Source organism: Oncorhynchus kisutch, linkage group LG1 (assembly GCF_002021735.2).
Source record: "Oncorhynchus kisutch isolate 150728-3 linkage group LG1, Okis_V2, whole genome shotgun sequence".
NCBI lineage: Eukaryota > Metazoa > Chordata > Actinopteri > Salmoniformes > Salmonidae > Oncorhynchus > Oncorhynchus kisutch.
The window spans coordinates 29,485,907-29,509,803 of NC_034174.2; the positions used below are offsets into that span (position 1 = coordinate 29,485,907).

The window sequence follows — 23,897 nt, forward strand, 5'->3', positions numbered from 1 at the left end:
GATGAGGAAGTCCAAGTCTAAACCATTTAAATTTGCCTAGGGTGTGCACTGAATTAATACCTAACTCAGCCAACTACTTGGTAGCCTATTGCTTATGACACTTACAATAGACCTCTAACTGATTTATAAATCAGTGTCAAAACACAACTGCAATACAATTGCAGTGGATAAAACATTACTACCTGCGTTCAGAGTATTACTGCGGCATTGAGATTGAAGTGTTTGGGAAACCCTGTGGGAAATATTTCAAAGGCGCACTTCAAAACTACTCAGGCTTGAAACAATTAACTGGATTTTGGCTGACCTTTTTCTAAATATCTCTTGATTGAGAGACTATTACAAGACCGAAAATATGTGGGGCATCCTGAGACACATAGTAGGGAGAAGGCTTTTATCATACTCTATAATCCTTACCATCATAATGATAAGTATATTTGTCACAATAGGTAAGTTCATGCATTTCGCACATGAAAAAAATCACTGCTTTACCTTATGAAACAAAATATTAACATTGACAATGCTAATGTGGAGATAAAAAGTAGAGTAATGTAAATATTGAAAACATAAGAAATATTATACATATTGAAAATGTGGAATAATGTATCTGAGCCATTCATGTGTATTTTCTATGGCTTCTGCCAGTAACTGACGGAGGTGAATGTTTATCCTTCGTCAGATTGCAGCCTGTTTTATTTGATGATTTTTACATTAAGCATTAATTTAATAGTTATGCTATTACTTAATGTCTCATCAATTTGACACAGATCATTAATATGATGCTTACTGAGTAGTGAACACTACACATATAATTATTCATCACCTGTATGCTGAAAATAGACAAATATGCAAAAAAATATCAAGAGCTCATTATTTAATTAAGAAATTAATTTTCATTAAAGTTACTTTCTCCTAAATACACCGCTCAGCTGAGAATTTAGTTATATTGGTAGATACAGAGTAAATGCAGTGTTAGTACACATTGCAACAAAATATTAGCTGTTTTTGTCTTTACATATTCATATATATTTGCCAGCAGCATACCACTGCTGTCTTGCTTCTGAAGCTAAGCAGGGTTGGTCCTGGTCCGTCCCTGGATGGGAGACCAGATGCTGCTGGAAGTGGTGTTGGAGGCACTCTTTCCTCTGGTCTAAAAATATTCCAATGCCCCAGGGCAGTGATTGGGGACACTGTAGGGTGCCATCTTTCGGATGGGATGTTAAAATGGGTGTCTCTGAGGTCATTAAAGATCCCATGGCACTTATAGTAAGATTAGGGGTGTTAACCCCGGTGTCCTGGCTAAATTCCCAATCTGACCCTCAAACCATCATGGTCACCTAATAGTCTCCAGTTTACAATTGGCTCATTCATCTCCGCTGTAACTATTCCCCAGGACGTTGCTGTAAATGAGAACGTGTTCTCAGTCAACTTACCTGGTAAAATAACAGATAAATAAAGAAAATATGTATTAGATTTGTATTTTTTAAGACATTTTGAATTCATAAAGTTTAAATGTTCACTGGAATATTAGGGAATGTTGAAATAAGCCAAAGAGGCAATTGTGAAATGTAACAAATGTAAACATTCTACAGAGAAATGATGAAAACATGTTTTCTTTACATTCTTTTACCAGATCAATATTCAAAAAGACAAGCTCACTCAGATTCCACAGGGAAGAATCTTGGGACATTTGGGAAAAAAATTGGAATGAAACAGTCTAGAAATAATTTTACAATCATTGGGAATGAATTATCTCGTTCTATAAACCTTTCAACCTCAATTGAGTCTGGACAATCCACGGTGGACAATTCTTCAAAGAACACAACTACTAAACATGGTTCCACAAGATCAAGCCAATCTTCAGAGGAAAGTACAACTGCGTCCCTAGCAACATCATTCACAGCTACAAAATCTACAAAGACAACTGAATCAGTGAAACCCCCCTCCCCTATAGAGATAACATCCCCACCTGAAGTTACAAATAAAAAGCTGAGTTCCACAGAAACAAATCCACAAACCACAACTGGACAGACAAAGAACACTGAGTTTTCCACAACAGAGGAGCGGCCACCAAAAACATTTACAATTTCAACCTCCACAACAAACCTTATCACCTCCACATTAACCAATGAATCAAACATGTCTAGAATGACCACGAGTCTTCAACACACTTCAAAAGATCTAAGTGAAGAAATGACAGAAAGGAGAGTCCAAGTCACACACTCCACATCTACTGGATACCTCTTGTCAACAACAATGCCAACTACAAGCGACGTGACACAATCAAAGGTTTCATTGAACAGCCAAGAATTTTTTTTTACATCAAAAAACATTGAACTTGGTCAGGATATCATAACTCCAAAATCAACACAAAGCACTTCAGTCCCTGACTCGATGGAGTTTCAAACAACTAAACACATGAGTTCAACCAACAACATATTGTCAACATCAGTTATGTCACAATCCACTTTGAAAATATATTCAATTCAGAGGACTGCAAAAGAACATGGTTCCACAAGCCATCCTTCAAAAGAAAGAACAACTGTGGTCTCAACGACATCATTCACAACTACAAATTCTACAAAGACAATGGAATCAGTGACGTCCTCCTCCACTACACATATAACATCCTACCCTGTTATTACAGGACAAGACGTAACTGTAAATCAAACCCAAAGCACAACCATCACAACCCCAATGGAGTCGCAAACAACTGAGTACAACAGTCCAACCACCAACATATTGTCAACATTGGGTATGTCACAATCCACTTTGGAAATGTCTTCACCTGAAATGGCTACTGGAGAACACAGGTCAACAAGAACAAGCCAATCGTCAATGGAAAGTACAGCTGTGGTCTCAACTGCAGAAGAAAATCTTTCCACACCATTCCCAACTGCAAATTCCACAAAGACAATGGCATCAGTGACGTCCTCCTCCACTACAGACATAACCTTCCAACCTCTTATTACAACAGAAAACAGAACTGCAACGCAAACCCAAAACACACCAATCCCCACCTCAATGGAGTCTCAAAGGACTCAACATACGAGTCCAACCAACAATAGATTGTCAACATCAAGTATGTCACAATCAACTTTGGAAATATCTTCAACAGAGATGACAAGTGAAAACATTGGGTCCACAAGTACAAGGCAAACTTCAATGGAAATTACAGATATGGTCTCAACCCCAGAAAGTAGTGTGTCGACACCATTAACAACTACAAACTCTCCGACAACAACTGAATCATTGCCAACCCCCTCCACTACACATATAACATCCTACCCTGTTATTACAGGACAAGACATAACTGTAAATCAAACCCAAAGCACATCAATCCCTACCTCAATGGAGTCTCAAACATCTGAAGACACCAGTCCAACCACCAACAAATTGTCATCTTCAGGAATGTCACAATCCACTTCGGAGATGTCTTCAATTGAGATGTCTACTAAAGAACATGGTTCCACAAGCCATCCTTCAATGGATGGTACAGCTGTGGTCTCAACTGCAGAATATCATATTTCTACACCATTCACAACTAAAAACTCCCCCGAGACAACTGAATCATTGAAGTCACCCTCCACTCCACATATAACATCCTACCCTGTTATTACAGGACAAGACGTAACTGTAAATCAAACCCAAAGCACAACCATCACAACCCCAATGGAGTCGCAAACAACTGAGTACAACAGTCCAACCACCAACAACTTGTCAACATCGGGTATGTCACAATCCACTTTGGAAATGTCTTCAGCTGAAATGGCTACTGGAGAACACAGGTCAACAAGAACAAGCCAATCGTCAATGGAAAGTACAGCTGTGGTCTCAACTGCAGAAGAAAATCTTTCCACACCATTCCCAACTGCAAATTCCACAAAGACAATGGCATCAGTGACGTCCTCCTCCACTACAGACATAACCTTCCAACCTCTTATTACAACAGAAAACAGAACTGCAACGCAAACCCAAAACACACCAATCCCCACCTCAATGGAGTCTCAAAGGACTCAACATACGAGTCCAACCAACAATAGATTGTCAACATCAAGTATGTCACAATCAACTTTGGAAATATCTTCAACAGAGATGACAAGTGAAAACATTGGGTCCACAAGTACAAGGCAAACTTCAATGGAAATTACAGATATGGTCTCAACCCCAGAAAGTAGTGTGTCGACACCATTCACAACTACAAACTCTCCGACAACAACTGAATCATTGCAGACCCCCTCCACTACACATATAACATCCTACCCTGTTATTACAGGACAAGACATAACTGTAAATCAAACCCAAAGCACATCAATCCCTACCTCAATGGAGTCTCAAACATCTGAAGACACCAGTCCAACCACCAACAAATGGTCATCTTCAGGAATGTCACAATCCACTTCGGAGATGTCTTCAATTGAGATGTCTACTAAAGAACATGGTTCCACAAGCCATCCTTCAATGGATGGTACAGCTGTGGTCACAACTGCAGAATTTCATATTTCTACACCATTCACAACTACAAACTCCCCCAAGACAACTGAATCATTGAAGTCACCCTCCACTCCACATATAACATCCTACCCTGTTATTACAGGACAAGACGTAACTGTAAATCAAACCCAAAGCACAACCATCACAACCCCAATGGAGTCACAAACAACTGAGTACAACAGTCCAACCACCAACAACTTGTCAACATCGGGTATGTCACAATCCACTTTGGAAATGTCTTCAGCTGAAATGGCTACTGGAGAACACAGGTCAACAAAAACAAGCCAATCGTCAATGGAAAGTACAGCTGTGGTCTCAACTGCAGAAGAAAATCTTTCCACACCATTCACAACTACAAATTCCACAAAGACAATGGAATCAGTGACGTCCTCCTCCACTACAGACATAACCTTCCAACCTCTTATCACAACAGAAAACAGAACTGCAACGCAAACCCAAAACACACCAATCCCCACCTCAATGGAGTCTCAAAGGACTCAACATACGAGTCCAACCAACAATAGATTGTCAACATCAAGTATGTCACAATCAACTTTGGAAATATCTTCAACAGAGATGACAAGTGAAAACATTGGGTCCACAAGTACAAGGCAAACTTCAATGGAAATTACAGATATGGTCTCAACCCCAGAAAGTAGTGTGTCGACACCATTCACAACTACAAACTCTCCGACAACAACTGAATCATTGCAGACCCCCTCCACTACACATATAACATCCTACCCTGTTATTACAGGACAAGACATAACTGTAAATCAAACCCAAAGCACATCAATCCCTACCTCAATGGAGTCTCAAACATCTGAAGACACCAGTCCAACCACCAACAAATTGTCATCTTCAGGAATGTCACAATCCACTTCAGAGATGTCTTCAATTGAGATGTCTACTAAAGAACATGGTTCCACAAGCCATCCTTCAATGGATGGTACAGCTGTGGTCTCAACTGCAGAATATCATATTTCTACACCATTCACAACTACAAACTCCCCCAAGACAACTGAATCATTGAAGTCACCCTCCACTCCACATATAACATCCTACCCTGTTATTACAGGACAAGACGTAACTGTAAATCAAACCCAAAGCACAACCATCACAACCCCAATGGAGTCACAAACAACTGAGTACAACAGTCCAACCACCAACAACTTGTCAACATCGGGTATGTCACAATCCACTTTGGAAATGTCTTCAGCTGAAATGGCTACTGGAGAACACAGGTCAACAAGAACAAGCCAATCGTCAATGGAAAGTACAGCTGTGGTCTCAACTGCAGAAGAAAATCTTTCCACACCATTCACAACTACAAATTCCACAAAGACAATGGAATCAGTGACGTCCTCCTCCACTACAGACATAACCTTCCAACCTCTTATTACAACAGAAAACAGAACTGCAACGCAAACCCAAAACACACCAATCCCCACCTCAATGGAGTCTCAACGGACTCAACATACGAGTCCAACCAACAATAGATTGTCAACATCAAGTATGTCACAATCAACTTTGGAAATATCTTCAACAGAGATGACAAGTGAAAACATTGGGTCCACAAGTACAAGGCAAACTTCAATGGAAATTACAGATATGGTCTCAACCCCAGAAAGTAGTGTGTCGACACCATTAACAACTACAAACTCTCCGACAACAACTGAATCATTGCCGACCCCCTCCACTACACATATAACATCCTACCCTGTTATTACAGGACAAGACATAACTGTAAATCAAACCCAAAGCACATCAATCCCTACCTCAATGGAGTCTCAAACATCTGAAGACACCAGTCCAACCACCAACAAATTGTCATCTTCAGGAATGTCACAATCCACTTCAGAGATGTCTTCAATTGAGATGTCTACTAAAGAACATGGTTCCACAAGCCATCCTTCAATGGATGGTACAGCTGTGGTCTCAACTGCAGAATATCATATTTCTACACCATTCACAACTACAAACTCCCCCAAGACAACTGAATCATTGAAGTCACCCTCCACTCCACATATAACATCCTACCCTGTTATTACAGGACAAGACGTAACTGTAAATCAAACCCAAAGCACAACCATCACAACCCCAATGGAGTCACAAACAACTGAGTACAACAGTCCAACCACCAACAACTTGTCAACATCGGGTATGTCACAATCCACTTTGGAAATGTCTTCAGCTGAAATGGCTACTGGAGAACACAGGTCAACAAGAACAAGCCAATCGTCAATGGAAAGTACAGCTGTGGTCTCAACTGCAGAAGAAAATCTTTCCACACCATTCACAACTACAAATTCCACAAAGACAATGGAATCAGTGACGTCCTCCTCCACTACAGACATAACCTTCCAACCTCTTATTACAACAGAAAACAGAACTGCAACGCAAACCCAAAACACACCAATCCCCACCTCAATGGAGTCTCAACGGACTCAACATACGAGTCCAACCAACAATAGATTGTCAACATCAAGTATGTCACAATCAACTTTGGAAATATCTTCAACAGAGATGACAAGTGAAAACATTGGGTCCACAAGTACAAGGCAAACTTCAATGGAAATTACAGATATGGTCTCAACCCCAGAAAGTAGTGTGTCGACACCATTCACAACTACAAACTCTCCGACAACAACTGAATCATTGCAGACCCCCTCCACTACACATATAACATCCTACCCTGTTTTTACAGGACAAGACATAACTGTAAATCAAACCCAAAGCACATCAATCCCTACCTCAATGGAGTCTCAAACATCTGAAGACACCAGTCCAACCACCAACAAATTGTCATCTTCAGGAATGTCACAATCCACTTCAGAGATGTCTTCAATTGAGATGTCTACTAAAGAACATGGTTCCACAAGCCATCCTTCAATGGATGGTAAAGCTGTGGTCTCAACTGCAGAATATCATATTTCTACACCATTCACAACTACAAACTCCCCCAAGACAACTGAATCATTGAAGTCACCCTCCACTCCACATATAACATCCTACCCTGTTATTACAGGACAAGACGTAACTGTAAATCAAACCCAAAGCACAACCATCACAACCCCAATGGAGTCACAAACAACTGAGTACAACAGTCCAACCACCAACAACTTGTCAACATCGGGTATGTCACAATCCACTTTGGAAATGTCTTCAGCTGAAATGGCTACTGGAGAACACAGGTCAACAAGAACAAGCCAATCGTCAATGGAAAGTACAGCTGTGGTCTCAACTGCAGAAGAAAATCTTTCCACACCATTCACAACTACAAATTCCACAAAGACAATGGAATCAGTGACGTCCTCCTCCACTACCGACATAACCTTCCAACCTCTTATTACAACAGAAAACAGAACTGCAACGCAAACCCAAAACACACCAATCCCCACCTCAATGGAGTCTCAACGGACTCAACATACGAGTCCAACCAACAATAGATTGTCAACATCAAGTATGTCACAATCAACTTTGGAAATATCTTCAACAGAGATGACAAGTGAAAACTTTGGGTCCACAAGTACAAGGCAAACTTCAATGGAAATTACAGATATGGTCTCAACCCCAGAAAGTAGTGTGTCGACACCATTAACAACTACAAACTCTCCGACAACAACTGAATCATTGCCGACCCCCTCCACTACACATATAACATCCTACCCTGTTATTACAGGACAAGACATAACTGTAAATCAAACCCAAAGCACATCAATCCCTACCTCAATGGAGTCTCAAACATCTGAAGACACCAGTCCAACCACCAACAAATTGTCATCTTCAGGAATGTCACAATCCACTTCGGAGATGTCTTCAATTGAGATGTCTACTAAAGAACATGGTTCCACAAGCCATCCTTCAATGGATGGTACAGCTGTGGTCACAACTGCAGAATTTCATATTTCTACACCATTCACAACTACAAACTCCCCCAAGACAACTGAATCATTGAAGTCACCCTCCACTCCACATATAACATCCTACCCTGTTATTACAGGACAAGACGTAACTGTAAATCAAACCCAAAGCACAACCATCACAACCCCAATGGAGTCACAAACAACTGAGTACAACAGTCCAACCACCAACAACTTGTCAACATCGGGTATGTCACAATCCACTTTGGAAATGTCTTCAGCTGAAATGGCTACTGGAGAACACAGGTCAACAAGAACAAGCCAATCGTCAATGGAAAGTACAGCTGTGGTCTCAACTGCAGAAGAAAATCTTTCCACACCATTCACAACTACAAATTCCACAAAGACAATGGAATCAGTGACGTCCTCCTCCACTACAGACATAACCTTCCAACCTCTTATTACAACAGAAAACAGAACTGCAACGCAAACCCAAAACACACCAATCCCCACCTCAATGGAGTCTCAAAGGACTCAACATACGAGTCCAACCAACAATAGATTGTCAACATCAAGTATGTCACAATCAACTTTGGAAATATCTTCAACAGAGATGACAAGTGAAAACATTGGGTCCACAAGTACAAGGCAAACTTCAATGGAAATTACAATATGGTCTCAACCCCAGAAAGTAGTGTGTCGACACCATTAACAACTACAAACTCTCCGACAACAACTGAATCATTGCCGACCCCCTCCACTACACATATAACATCCTACCCTGTTATTACAGGACAAGACATAACTGTAAATCAAACCCAAAGCACATCAATCCCTACCTCAATGGAGTCTCAAACATCTGAAGACACCAGTCCAACCACCAACAAATTGTCATCTTCAGGAATGTCACAATCCACTTCGGAGATGTCTTCAATTGAGATGTCTACTAAAGAACATGGTTCCACAAGCCATCCTTCAATGGATGGTACAGCTGTGGTCACAACTGCAGAATTTCATATTTCTACACCATTCACAACTACAAACTCCCCCAAGACAACTGAATCATTGAAGTCACCCTCCACTCCACATATAACATCCTACCCTGTTATTACAGGACAAGACGTAACTGTAAATCAAACCCAAAGCACAACCATCACAACCCCAATGGAGTCACAAACAACTGAGTACAACAGTCCAACCACCAACAACTTGTCAACATCGGGTATGTCACAATCCACTTTGGAAATGTCTTCAGCTGAAATGGCTACTGGAGAACACAGGTCAACAAGAACAAGCCAATCGTCAATGGAAAGTACAGCTGTGGTCTCAACTGCAGAAGAAAATCTTTCCACACCATTCACAACTACAAATTCCACAAAGACAATGGAATCAGTGACGTCCTCCTCCACTACAGACATAACCTTCCAACCTCTTATTACAACAGAAAACAGAACTGCAACGCAAACCCAAAACACACCAATCCCCACCTCAATGGAGTCTCAAAGGACTCAACATACGAGTCCAACCAACAATAGATTGTCAACATCAAGTATGTCACAATCAACTTTGGAAATATCTTCAACAGAGATGACAAGTGAAAACATTGGGTCCACAAGTACAAGGCAAACTTCAATGGAAATTACAGATATGGTCTCAACCCCAGAAAGTAGTGTGTCGACACCATTAACAACTACAAACTCTCCGACAACAACTGAATCATTGCCGACCCCCTCCACTACACATATAACATCCTACCCTGTTATTACAGGACAAGACATAACTGTAAATCAAACCCAAAGCACATCAATCCCTACCTCAATGGAGTCTCAAACATCTGAAGACACCAGTCCAACCACCAACAAATTGTCATCTTCAGGAATGTCACAATCCACTTCGGAGATGTCTTCAATTGAGATGTCTACTAAAGAACATGGTTCCACAAGCCATCCTTCAATGGATGGTACAGCTGTGGTCACAACTGCAGAATTTCATATTTCTACACCATTCACAACTACAAACTCCCCCAAGACAACTGAATCATTGAAGTCACCCTCCACTCCACATATAACATCCTACCCTGTTATTACAGGACAAGACGTAACTGTAAATCAAACCCAAAGCACAACCATCACAACCCCAATGGAGTCACAAACAACTGAGTACAACAGTCCAACCACCAACAACTTGTCAACATCGGGTATGTCACAATCCACTTTGGAAATGTCTTCAGCTGAAATGGCTACTGGAGAACACAGGTCAACAAAAACAAGCCAATCGTCAATGGAAAGTACAGCTGTGGTCTCAACTGCAGAAGAAAATCTTTCCACACCATTCACAACTACAAATTCCACAAAGACAATGGAATCAGTGACGTCCTCCTCCACTACAGACATAACCTTCCAACCTCTTATTACAACAGAAAACAGAACTGCAACGCAAACCCAAAACACACCAATCCCCACCTCAATGGAGTCTCAAAGGACTCAACATACGAGTCCAACCAACAATAGATTGTCAACATCAAGTATGTCACAATCAACTTTGGAAATATCTTCAACAGAGATGACAAGTGAAAACATTGGGTCCACAAGTACAAGGCAAACTTCAATGGAAATTACAGATATGGTCTCAACCCCAGAAAGTAGTGTGTCGACACCATTAACAACTACAAACTCTCCGACAACAACTGAATCATTGCCGACCCCCTCCACTACACATATAACATCCTACCCTGTTATTACAGGACAAGACATAACTGTAAATCAAACCCAAAGCACATCAATCCCTACCTCAATGGAGTCTCAAACATCTGAAGACACCAGTCCAACCACCAACAAATTGTCATCTTCAGGAATGTCACAATCCACTTCGGAGATGTCTTCAATTGAGATGTCTACTAAAGAACATGGTTCCACAAGCCATCCTTCAATGGATGGTACAGCTGTGGTCACAACTGCAGAATTTCATATTTCTACACCATTCACAACTACAAACTCCCCCAAGACAACTGAATCATTGAAGTCACCCTCCACTCCACATATAACATCCTACCCTGTTATTACAGGACAAGACGTAACTGTAAATCAAACCCAAAGCACAACCATCACAACCCCAATGGAGTCACAAACAACTGAGTACAACAGTCCAACCACCAACAACTTGTCAACATCGGGTATGTCACAATCCACTTTGGAAATGTCTTCAGCTGAAATGGCTACTGGAGAACACAGGTCAACAAAAACAAGCCAATCGTCAATGGAAAGTACAGCTGTGGTCTCAACTGCAGAAGAAAATCTTTCCACACCATTCACAACTACAAATTCCACAAAGACAATGGAATCAGTGACGTCCTCCTCCACTACAGACATAACCTTCCAACCTCTTATTACAACAGAAAACAGAACTGCAACGCAAACCCAAAACACACCAATCCCCACCTCAATGGAGTCTCAAAGGACTCAACATACGAGTCCAACCAACAATAGATTGTCAACATCAAGTATGTCACAATCAACTTTGGAAATATCTTCAACAGAGATGACAAGTGAAAACATTGGGTCCACAAGTACAAGGCAAACTTCAATGGAAATTACAGATATGGTCTCAACCCCAGAAAGTAGTGTGTCGACACCATTAACAACTACAAACTCTCCGACAACAACTGAATCATTGCCGACCCCCTCCACTACACATATAACATCCTACCCTGTTATTACAGGACAAGACATAACTGTAAATCAAACCCAAAGCACATCAATCCCTACCTCAATGGAGTCTCAAACATCTGAAGACACCAGTCCAACCACCAACAAATTGTCATCTTCAGGAATGTCACAATCCACTTCGGAGATGTCTTCAATTGAGATGTCTACTAAAGAACATGGTTCCACAAGCCATCCTTCAATGGATGGTACAGCTGTGGTCACAACTGCAGAATTTCATATTTCTACACCATTCACAACTACAAACTCCCCCAAGACAACTGAATCATTGAAGTCACCCTCCACTCCACATATAACATCCTACCCTGTTATTACAGGACAAGACGTAACTGTAAATCAAACCCAAAGCACAACCATCACAACCCCAATGGAGTCACAAACAACTGAGTACAACAGTCCAACCACCAACAACTTGTCAACATCGGGTATGTCACAATCCACTTTGGAAATGTCTTCAGCTGAAATGGCTACTGGAGAACACAGGTCAACAAAAACAAGCCAATCGTCAATGGAAAGTACAGCTGTGGTCTCAACTGCAGAAGAAAATCTTTCCACACCATTCACAACTACAAATTCCACAAAGACAATGGAATCAGTGACGTCCTCCTCCACTACAGACATAACCTTCCAACCTCTTATTACAACAGAAAACAGAACTGCAACGCAAACCCAAAACACACCAATCCCCACCTCAATGGAGTCTCAAAGGACTCAACATACGAGTCCAACCAACAATAGATTGTCAACATCAAGTATGTCACAATCAACTTTGGAAATATCTTCAACAGAGATGACAAGTGAAAACATTGGGTCCACAAGTACAAGGCAAACTTCAATGGAAATTACAGATATGGTCTCAACCCCAGAAAGTAGTGTGTCGACACCATTAACAACTACAAACTCTCCGACAACAACTGAATCATTGCCGACCCCCTCCACTACACATATAACATCCTACCCTGTTATTACAGGACAAGACATAACTGTAAATCAAACCCAAAGCACATCAATCCCTACCTCAATGGAGTCTCAAACATCTGAAGACACCAGTCCAACCACCAACAAATTGTCATCTTCAGGAATGTCACAATCCACTTCGGAGATGTCTTCAATTGAGATGTCTACTAAAGAACATGGTTCCACAAGCCATCCTTCAATGGATGGTACAGCTGTGGTCACAACTGCAGAATTTCATATTTCTACACCATTCACAACTACAAACTCCCCCAAGACAACTGAATCATTGAAGTCACCCTCCACTCCACATATAACATCCTACCCTGTTATTACAGGACAAGACGTAACTGTAAATCAAACCCAAAGCACAACCATCACAACCCCAATGGAGTCACAAACAACTGAGTACAACAGTCCAACCACCAACAACTTGTCAACATCGGGTATGTCACAATCCACTTTGGAAATGTCTTCAGCTGAAATGGCTACTGGAGAACACAGGTCAACAAGAACAAGCCAATCGTCAATGGAAAGTACAGCTGTGGTCTCAACTGCAGAAGAAAATCTTTCCACACCATTCACAACTACAAATTCCACAAAGACAATGGAATCAGTGACGTCCTCCTCCACTACAGACATAACCTTCCAACCTCTTATTACAACAGAAAACAGAACTGCAACGCAAACCCAAAACACACCAATCCCCACCTCAATGGAGTCTCAAAGGACTCAACATACGAGTCCAACTAACAATAGATTGTCAACATCAAGTATGTCACAATCAACTTTGGAAATATCTTCAACAGAGATGACAAGTGAAAACATTGGGTCCACAAGTACAAGGCAAACTTCAATGGAAATTACAGATATGGTCTCAACCCCAGAAAGTAGTGTGTCGACACCATTAACAACTACAAACTCTCCGACAACAACTGAATCATTGCCGACCCCCTCCACTACACATATAACATCCTACCCTGTTATTACAGGACAAGACATAACTGTAAATCAAACCCAAAGCACATCAATCCCTACCTCAATGGAGTCTCAAACATCTGAAGACACCAGTCCAACCACCAACAAATTGTCATCTTCAGGAATGTCACAATCCACTTCGGAGATGTCTTCAATTGAGATGTCTACTAAAGAACATGGTTCCACAAGCCATCCTTCAATGGATGGTACAGCTGTGGTCACAACTGCAGAATTTCATATTTCTACACCATTCACAACTACAAACTCCCCCAAGACAACTGAATCATTGAAGTCACCCTCCACTCCACATATAACATCCTACCCTGTTATTACAGGACAAGACGTAACTGTAAATCAAACCCAAAGCACAACCATCACAACCCCAATGGAGTCACAAACAACTGAGTACAACAGTCCAACCACCAACAACTTGTCAACATCGGGTATGTCACAATCCACTTTGGAAATGTCTTCAGCTGAAATGGCTACTGGAGAACACAGGTCAACAAAAACAAGCCAATCGTCAATGGAAAGTACAGCTGTGGTCTCAACTGCAGAAGAAAATCTTTCCACACCATTCACAACTACAAATTCCACAAAGACAATGGAATCAGTGACGTCCTCCTCCACTACAGACATAACCTTCCAACCTCTTATTACAACAGAAAACAGAACTGCAACGCAAACCCAAAACACACCAATCCCCACCTCAATGGAGTCTCAAAGGACTCAACATACGAGTCCAACCAACAATAGATTGTCAACATCAAGTATGTCACAATCAACTTTGGAAATATCTTCAACAGAGATGACAAGTGAAAACATTGGGTCCACAAGTACAAGGCAAACTTCAATGGAAATTACAGATATGGTCTCAACCCCAGAAAGTAGTGTGTCGACACCATTAACAACTACAAACTCTCCGACAACAACTGAATCATTGCCGACCCCCTCCACTACACATATAACATCCTACCCTGTTATTACAGGACAAGACATAACTGTAAATCAAACCCAAAGCACATCAATCCCTACCTCAATGGAGTCTCAAACATCTGAAGACACCAGTCCAACCACCAACAAATTGTCATCTTCAGGAATGTCACAATCCACTTCGGAGATGTCTTCAATTGAGATGTCTACTAAAGAACATGGTTCCACAAGCCATCCTTCAATGGATGGTACAGCTGTGGTCACAACTGCAGAATTTCATATTTCTACACCATTCACAACTACAAACTCCCCCAAGACAACTGAATCATTGAAGTCACCCTCCACTCCACATATAACATCCTACCCTGTTATTACAGGACAAGACGTAACTGTAAATCAAACCCAAAGCACAACCATCACAACCCCAATGGAGTCACAAACAACTGAGTACAACAGTCCAACCACCAACAACTTGTCAACATCGGGTATGTCACAATCCACTTTGGAAATGTCTTCAGCTGAAATGGCTACTGGAGAACACAGGTCAACAAGAACAAGCCAATCGTCAATGGAAAGTACAGCTGTGGTCTCAACTGCAGAAGAAAATCTTTCCACACCATTCACAACTACAAATTCCACAAAGACAATGGAATCAGTGACGTCCTCCTCCACTACAGACATAACCTTCCAACCTCTTATTACAACAGAAAACAGAACTGCAACGCAAACCCAAAACACACCAATCCCCACCTCAATGGAGTCTCAAAGGACTCAACATACGAGTCCAACTAACAATAGATTGTCAACATCAAGTATGTCACAATCAACTTTGGAAATATCTTCAACAGAGATGACAAGTGAAAACATTGGGTCCACAAGTACAAGGCAAACTTCAATGGAAATTACAGATATGGTCTCAACCCCAGAAAGTAGTGTGTCGACACCATTAACAACTACAAACTCTCCGACAACAACTGAAGCATTGCCGACCCCCTCCACTACACATATAACATCCTACCCTGTTATTACAGGACAAGACATAACTGTAAATCAAACCCAAAGCACATCAATCCCTACCTCAATGGAGTCTCAAACATCTGAAGACACCAGTCCAACCACCAACAAATTGTCATCTTCAGGAATGTCACAATCCACTTCGGAGATGTCTTCAATTGAGATGTCTACTAAAGAACATGGTTCCACAAGCCATCCTTCAATGGATGGTACAGCTGTGGTCACAACTGCAGAATTTCATATTTCTACACCATTCACAACTACAAACTCCCCCAAGACAACTGAATCATTGAAGTCACCCTCCACTCCACATATAACATCCTACCCTGTTATTACAGGACAAGACGTAACTGTAAATCAAACCCAAAGCACAACCATCACAACCCCAATGGAGTCACAAACAACTGAGTACAACAGTCCAACCACCAACAACTTGTCAACATCGGGTATGTCACAATCCACTTTGGAAATGTCTTCAGCTGAAATGGCTACTGGAGAACACAGGTCAACAAAAACAAGCCAATCGTCAATGGAAAGTACAGCTGTGGTCTCAACTGCAGAAGAAAATCTTTCCACACCATTCACAACTACAAATTCCACAAAGACAATGGAATCAGTGACGTCCTCCTCCACTACAGACATAACCTTCCAACCTCTTATTACAACAGAAAACAGAACTGCAACGCAAACCCAAAACACACCAATCCCCACCTCAATGGAGTCTCAAAGGACTCAACATACGAGTCCAACCAACAATAGATTGTCAACATCAAGTATGTCACAATCAACTTTGGAAATATCTTCAACAGAGATGACAAGTGAAAACATTGGGTCCACAAGTACAAGGCAAACTTCAATGGAAATTACAGATATGGTCTCAACCCCAGAAAGTAGTGTGTCGACACCATTCACAACTACAAACTCTCCGACAACAACTGAATCATTGCAGACCCCCTCCACTACACATATAACATCCTACCCTGTTATTACAGGACAAGACATAACTGTAAATCAAACCCAAAGCACATCAATCCCTACCTCAATGGAGTCTCAAACATCTGAAGACACCAGTCCAACCACCAACAAATGGTCATCTTCAGGAATGTCACAATCCACTTCGGAGATGTCTTCAATTGAGATGTCTACTAAAGAACATGGTTCCACAAGCCATCCTTCAATGGATGGTACAGCTGTGGTCTCAACTGCAGAATATCATATTTCTACACCATTCACAACTACAAACTCCCCCAAGACAACTGAATCATTGAAGTCACCCTCCACTCCACATATAACATCCTACCCTGTTATTACAGGACAAGACGTAACTGTAAATCAAACCCAAAGCACAACCATCACAACCCCAATGGAGTCGCAAACAACTGAGTACAACAGTCCAACCACCAACAACTTGTCAACATCGGGTATGTCACAATCCACTTTGGAAATGTCTTCAGCTGAAATGGCTACTGGAGAACACAGGTCAACAAGAACAAGCCAATCGTCAATGGAAAGTACAGCTGTGGTCTCAACTGCAGAAGAAAATCTTTCCACACCATTCCCAACTGCAAATTCCACAAAGACAATGGAATCAGTGACGTCCTCCTCCACTACAGACATAACCTTCCAACCTCTTATTACAACAGAAAACAGAACTGCAACGCAAACCCAAAACACACCAATCCCCACCTCAATGGAGTCTCAAAGGACTCAACATACGAGTCCAACCAAAAATAGATTGTCAACATCAAGTATGTCACAATCAACTTTGGAAATATCTTCAACAGAGATGACAAGTGAAAACATTGGGTCCACAAGTACAAGGCAAACTTCAATGGAAATTACAGATATGGTCTCAACCCCAGAAAGTAGTGTGTCGACACCATTCACAACTACAAACTCTCCGACAACAACTGAATCATTGCCGACCTCCACTACACATATAACATCCTACCCTGTTATTACAGGACAAGACATAACTGTAAATCAAACCCAAAGCACATCAATTCCTACCTCAATGGAGTCTCAAACCACTGAAGACACCAGTCCAACCACCAACAAATTGTCAACTTCAGGTATGTCACAAACCACTGTTGACATTTCTTCCACTGTGTCAACCACTGGATATGGTCTTTCCACATCATTCACAACTAGACACTTGAAAAAGACAAGTGAATCAGCATTTTCCACCTCCACTTTAGATACCACTTCCTCGTCTGGATTTACCACACCTATGACAATGATTCCAGGTTCGACCACAGAAAGGAGACCATCAACGCAAAGCGAGACAGTGACCACAATTGTGCATACACAGGCAGACAGTCAGTCAACACCAGTCCACAGTTCAACCTCAAATGTTACCCTTACGACATTCACAACAATATCTACAACTCATCAGTGTAATGAAGAGGACTGTCACTGTCATGGTGCTCCTTGTTCTTTCAATGACACTCTTGGCTTATGTCAGTGCCATTGCTCTGACTCCACCTTTGGAGATTTGTGTATTTATGGAAGTAATTTCATCACAGCTTCCTTTGGTGAGTTTTCCTTTTCATTATAATTCCTTAGCCTCTACATGACTAGTAAAAAATATATTGGTCAATGTTGTTTAACAAGTAAAGCTGAATGTCACCTCTGCATGAACTAATTAACTAATGTTTCATCATGAATGATTGATGCTATCATGAACCCATACATGTGTGGTTTTAACTTGACATAGAAGGACGAGACCTTTTGCACCAATGGTAGACCCATTAAACTTAGGGCTCGATTCAATCCGTGTCGAAATGTAAAGGTCATTTCTGATTGACATTTACTTTGCCTTTGCCTATCCACATCACTCCAGCCAACTGAAGTTTCTTATCCACAATGACATTAAAAACTTTCCACGATGACGTTATCAACTTTGATACTCTGACTAGTTAGATTTGTTAGAGACAATCCAACGATTTCTAGTATGTCCGTTTCAGATTGAATATGTGTAGCGATCGATAGAGCAGCATAATTAAATTCAGGATGATTTGTCAGGCAAGCATTTACCATGAAAAAAAAGCGGATAGGAACATGGTCTTTCATCCTCCTATAGCGCTGAACTTTGGCGATACGGATTGAATCAAGCCCTTCTTCACTGCCCTCAATTTACTAATAACAAAACGGGATTCTCTGTATGTTTGTACTTACGTAGGCATGCGTTTCTTTGCAGATAAGGCAGTACCAACCAGAAAGGCATATGTCTCTTTGAGGATTATGAGGGAATTTGAGTCTGAGTATGAAAATATGAACTCCAGCAAGTCCCAAATATTAATCAAAACTTTGATTAAGGAGGTATGCAATATGTTTTTCAATGTTGTGTGATTTTGTAAAAGCATTATTCATAAATGTGTAATGGTACAGTAATATATGTGAACAACTGAATACTAATGCAATAAGGTATCATTTGTTACTGAATAAAGAAGTAGTTACAATAACACATAGGCCTAAAATGGCTACTTGATACACCATTTTTTACAGGATCAAAGTGAAATATATCAAATGTATATTTTTTCTTTCTGTTTTTCAGCTTAGTGCTCTCTGCAGGAGAGCAGATCCACACAATTTTAAAGATGTAAAAGTCATTAATCTAAAGTAGGTTATTACTGTATATTTTCTAAACTCAAAGATCTAAGAAGTTTCATTAAACAAACACAAATAAAATACACTTAAATACTGCAAATCAAATTCCTATTATATTAATCAACTGTTGAACTCTTGAAATGTGATTTATGTCTATTCTTCTAGACCTGGGAGTATTGTTGCAGAGAGCATAGCGGAATACACCTATCCCAACAATGCATCCCAAATTGATTTCCTCAACAATGAACTGGAACCCATACTTAGGAATATTTTGAACAACACAGATAACCTAATGATCATCAGTCAAGCATTTGAAAATGTGCGAATCCAGGTTACCAACATTACCTTCCAACCAATGGAAATAAGGAGTAAGTAATGTGTGGCAATTAAAAGCATGTATCAGGCATAATGTTTTTTGGTATTTGTAAATTGTAAATAGTTTCATTTTGTTTGAAAAAGTTGTCAAATCAAACTTTATTGAATTTAGTAGAGATATGAGAGTAATTTTGATGGGGAATTGTTTTCTAATCAGATATTGCAGATTTGAGGTCATTTGTGGCCTGTCGTCTGGGTTTTGCCAACTACACAGAAGAGCTCTCTGATGGCAGCTGGAAGTGTGTGGGGCCTTGTAAACAGTATCCAGACTACTGTCATAGACACGGAGAATGCTTTAATAATGTTCAAAATGGACCTATTTGTCTGTAAGACTCTGTTTGTTTTCAGAATTTATCTGATAAAGTGCATTCAGAAAGTATTGAGACCCCTTTACTTTCTCCACATTTTGTTACGTTACAAACTTATTCTAAAATGGATTACATTGTTTTTTTCCCTCATCAAACTACACACAATACCTCATGACAAAGCAAAAACTCTGGTTTTTAAAAATGTTTGCAAAAACGGAAATACCACATTTACATAAGTATTCAGACCCTTTACTCAGTACTTTATTGAAGCATCTTTGGCAGCGATTACAGCCTTGAGTCTTCTTGGGTCTTTTTTTATTTCTTTATTAAGTCAGTTAAGAACAAATTCTAATGTACAACGACAGCCTGACGCCACAAGCTTGGCACACCTGCATTCCTCTCTGCAGATCTTCTCAAGCTCTGGTCTCTCCAGAAATGTTTGATCGGTTTCAAGTCCAGGCTCTGGCTGGGTCACTAAAGGACATTCAGAGACTTTTCCCGAAGCCACTCCTGCGTTGTCTTAGCTGTGTGCTTAGGGTCGTTGTCCTCTTGGAAAGTGAACGTTCGTCCCAGTCTGAGGTCCTAGGCACTCTGGAGTAGGTTTTCATCAAGGATCTCTCTGTACTTTGATCTGTTCATCTTTCCCTCGATCCTGACTAGTCTCCCAGTCCCTTCCGATGAAAAACATCCCCACAGCATGATGCTGCCACCACCATGCTTCACCGTAGGGATGGTGACATGTTTCCTTCAGACGTGACGCTTGGCATTCAGGCCAGGAGTTCAATCTTGGTTTCATCAGACCAGAGAATCTTGAATCTCATGGTCAGAGTCTTTAGGTGACTTTTGGCAAACTCCAAGCGGGCTGTCATGTGCCTTTTACTGAGGAGTGGCTTCTGTCTGGCCACTCTACCATGAAGGCCTGATTGGTGGAGTGCTGCAGAGATGGTTGTCCTTCTAGAAGGTTCTCCCATCTCCGCAGAGTAACTCTAGAGCTCTGTCAGAGTGACCATCGGGTTCTTGGTCAAGGCCTTCTCCCCTGATTGATCTAGGAAGAGTCTTGGTGGTTCTAAACTTCTTACATTTAAGAATGATGGAGGCCACTGTGTTCTTGGGGACCTTCAATGCTGCAGAAATGTTTTGGTACCCTTCCCCAGATCTGTGCCTCGACACAATCCTATCTCGGAGTTCTATGGACAATTGCTTCGACCTCATGGCTTGGTTTTGGCTCTGACGTGCACTGTCAACTGTGGGACCTTATATAGACAGGTGTGTGCCTTTCCAAATTATGTCCAATCAATTGAATTTACCACAGGTGGACTCCAATCAAGTTGTAGAAACGTCTCAAGGATGATCAATGGAAACAGGATGCACCTGAGCTCAATTTCGAGACTCATAGAAAAGGTTCTGAAAATGTATGTAAATAAGGTATTTCTGTTTTTTTGTGTGTTTTTTTCTCGAAAAACCTGTTTTCGCTTTGTCATTACTGGGTATTGTATGTAGATTGCTGAGGACTTTTTTGTTTGTATCCATTTTAGAATAAGTCTGTAATATACAATTGGAAAAAGTCAAGGGGTCTAAATACTTTCCCAAGGCACTTTATGTAGTGCTGGGATTTTGGTACATGTTAAGTTGTGTTACACAATGTTACAAAGTAATTTCAGTGAATTAAATGTAACCAAATTAAATGTTGAAACATAAATGCTGAAGCAGTATGCTTCATAACCCCCTCACTGTTTGACAAAGGTGCTATGAGTCTTCCCTGGAGCAGTATGATGGACCCCAGTGTGAGCGCTTCCACAGAGGAAGAGGTTTCTATGCTGCACTCTTTGGTGCGCTGGGGGCAGGCATCCTCCTCATACTTGTTCTCATCGTGGTTATCGTGGTCCTGCGAAGGAACCGTGGGGGACGATGGTGGGTATCAGAACATCATACAGGCATATTCTTGTATGCCATGCAAATGATTGCTTGATTTGAAGTAAATTAGATGCAATCTGTGTAAGGAATATCATTTTATGGTTTAAAAAATGTTGTTTTTATAACGCAGGAACATTGACAAGCCACCTGCCAGAAGAATGATGTCTCTCAAAGAGGACTTTTTTGACTTCACACAAAGAGGTATGCTCATCTCTGCACAGTCCCAATGACTGACAACCAGAATATTATACTTTCTATAATATATTCCCAACACTCATTTGTTTTCATTTTGATTTTAGACCTCGGTCCATACCATGGCAGTTCACCAGTCTACACAAATACTGATTTAGTTGACGAAGGCTGCTCAGGAGTATTCAGCCTGCATCTTGACAATGTTGACACAACATAAAATGTACATTTACAGGCATTATACTGTCATTTCTGTTGTTTCATGTCTTTCATATTTGTCATATCTTACAATCTTTGCTATGAATGAAAAATTACATCCAGTAATGAGTGGCAGTAAATATAAAATATAGTATCTACACTAAAACATCACACCTCTCTATATGCTATAATAACAATGTATTTACATGTAATTACTTTCGCAGTCTAGAGCACCAGCTGTTTATGATTCTCTATTTGAATGAATACTAATGTTGACATTTTAAGTGATATGATTATCCAAAATGTTTGCTCAGGTGAAGACCCAATGGCCAACAATAACAGATTTTCTTCAAAATAACACAGAATAAAGTATTCAAGCTGCCTAAAACGTTTAACCACAAATAATTATTCTTTATAATATGCATAATCATTGTGAATCAAATTCATTTTGTACTGCAGCTGTTTTACTGGAATTTAGAAGCATAAGGCTACACACTACTGTCCTTTGAGGACTTGATAAATAGAATGAGATCTAGATGAACAATTTCCTGGCATTAAAGACGACCCTGTATGAGTATTAGATGTGTACGTTACATCTGTTGACTAAGTGTAATATGTCACTTCTGGGCTTTGGGTTCACATATATATTTTAATTTGACAAATATTTAAATAAACGGTGAGACAAATCATCTGGGTCCTTTTCTTCCATTCTTCACATCTTTAAATGGAATGTAATATTTTCATATTTATCTAATATCATGTGGCAATTACAACCTATGTGCGCTAGGGGGAGCACACATCCTTTTTTCCATAATAAAATAACAGTATAACAAAGAACACAAATAAAAACTGTTTTCTCTTTGAATGTGTTGGCAATAATGTCATGCAATAGGTTCAGTTCACATCATGCAATGTTCAGCTGCATGACATTTAGCGTTATTGCCAATGTTTGAAGAGCTGTTGCTTGTAGCCTGTTGGTTAGAGCGTTGGGCCAGTAACTGAAAGGTTGCTGGATTGAATCCCTGAGCTGACAAGGTAAAAATATGTTGTTCTGGGCAAGGCAGTTAACCCACTGTTCCCTGGGTGCTGTTGAAGTGGATGGTAATTATAGCAGCCACCCGCACCTCTCTAATTCAGAGATGCATTCAGTTGTACAACTGACAGGTATTCCCCTTTCTCTTTAATTCACTCTGGGCATTACTGCTGATAGCCTACAGAGTATTGGAAGTAGAGGGACAGGTAGCATTTTGTGCCAGTACTGCCAATGTGATATATTCTCTGGGCTCTTATACTGTATCCATTATTTAAGCTGGTATTTCACTCTGCCTTTTTATCTTTTGAATCCGGTT

The 23,897-nt window shown here is 40.6% G+C and overlaps 2 protein-coding genes across 2 annotated transcripts in view; both read left to right on the plus strand.

Moving 5' to 3' along the window:
• The window catches only part of LOC116375849 (uncharacterized threonine-rich GPI-anchored glycoprotein PJ4664.02-like), a 20,873-nt gene extending 11,807 nt beyond the window's left edge, over positions 1–9,066 (plus strand). Inside the window, exon 2 of the mRNA XM_031833936.1 lies at positions 1,952–9,066. Coding sequence (XP_031689796.1) covers positions 1,952–9,066 — 7,115 coding nt within the window. The remainder of the gene's footprint in view (positions 1–1,951) is intronic.
• Positions 9,035–23,235, plus strand: LOC109906199 (uncharacterized threonine-rich GPI-anchored glycoprotein PJ4664.02). The gene is made up of 8 exons (XM_020503857.2): positions 9,035–18,489; positions 19,155–19,276; positions 19,512–19,576; positions 19,730–19,932; positions 20,097–20,265; positions 21,991–22,158; positions 22,292–22,362; positions 22,461–23,235. Exons 1-8 carry the CDS (start codon positions 9,198–9,200, stop codon positions 22,568–22,570), a joined length of 10,200 nt encoding a protein of 3,399 aa, XP_020359446.2. The 5' UTR covers positions 9,035–9,197; the 3' UTR covers positions 22,571–23,235.
• Positions 23,236–23,897: the final 662 nt, after the last annotated feature.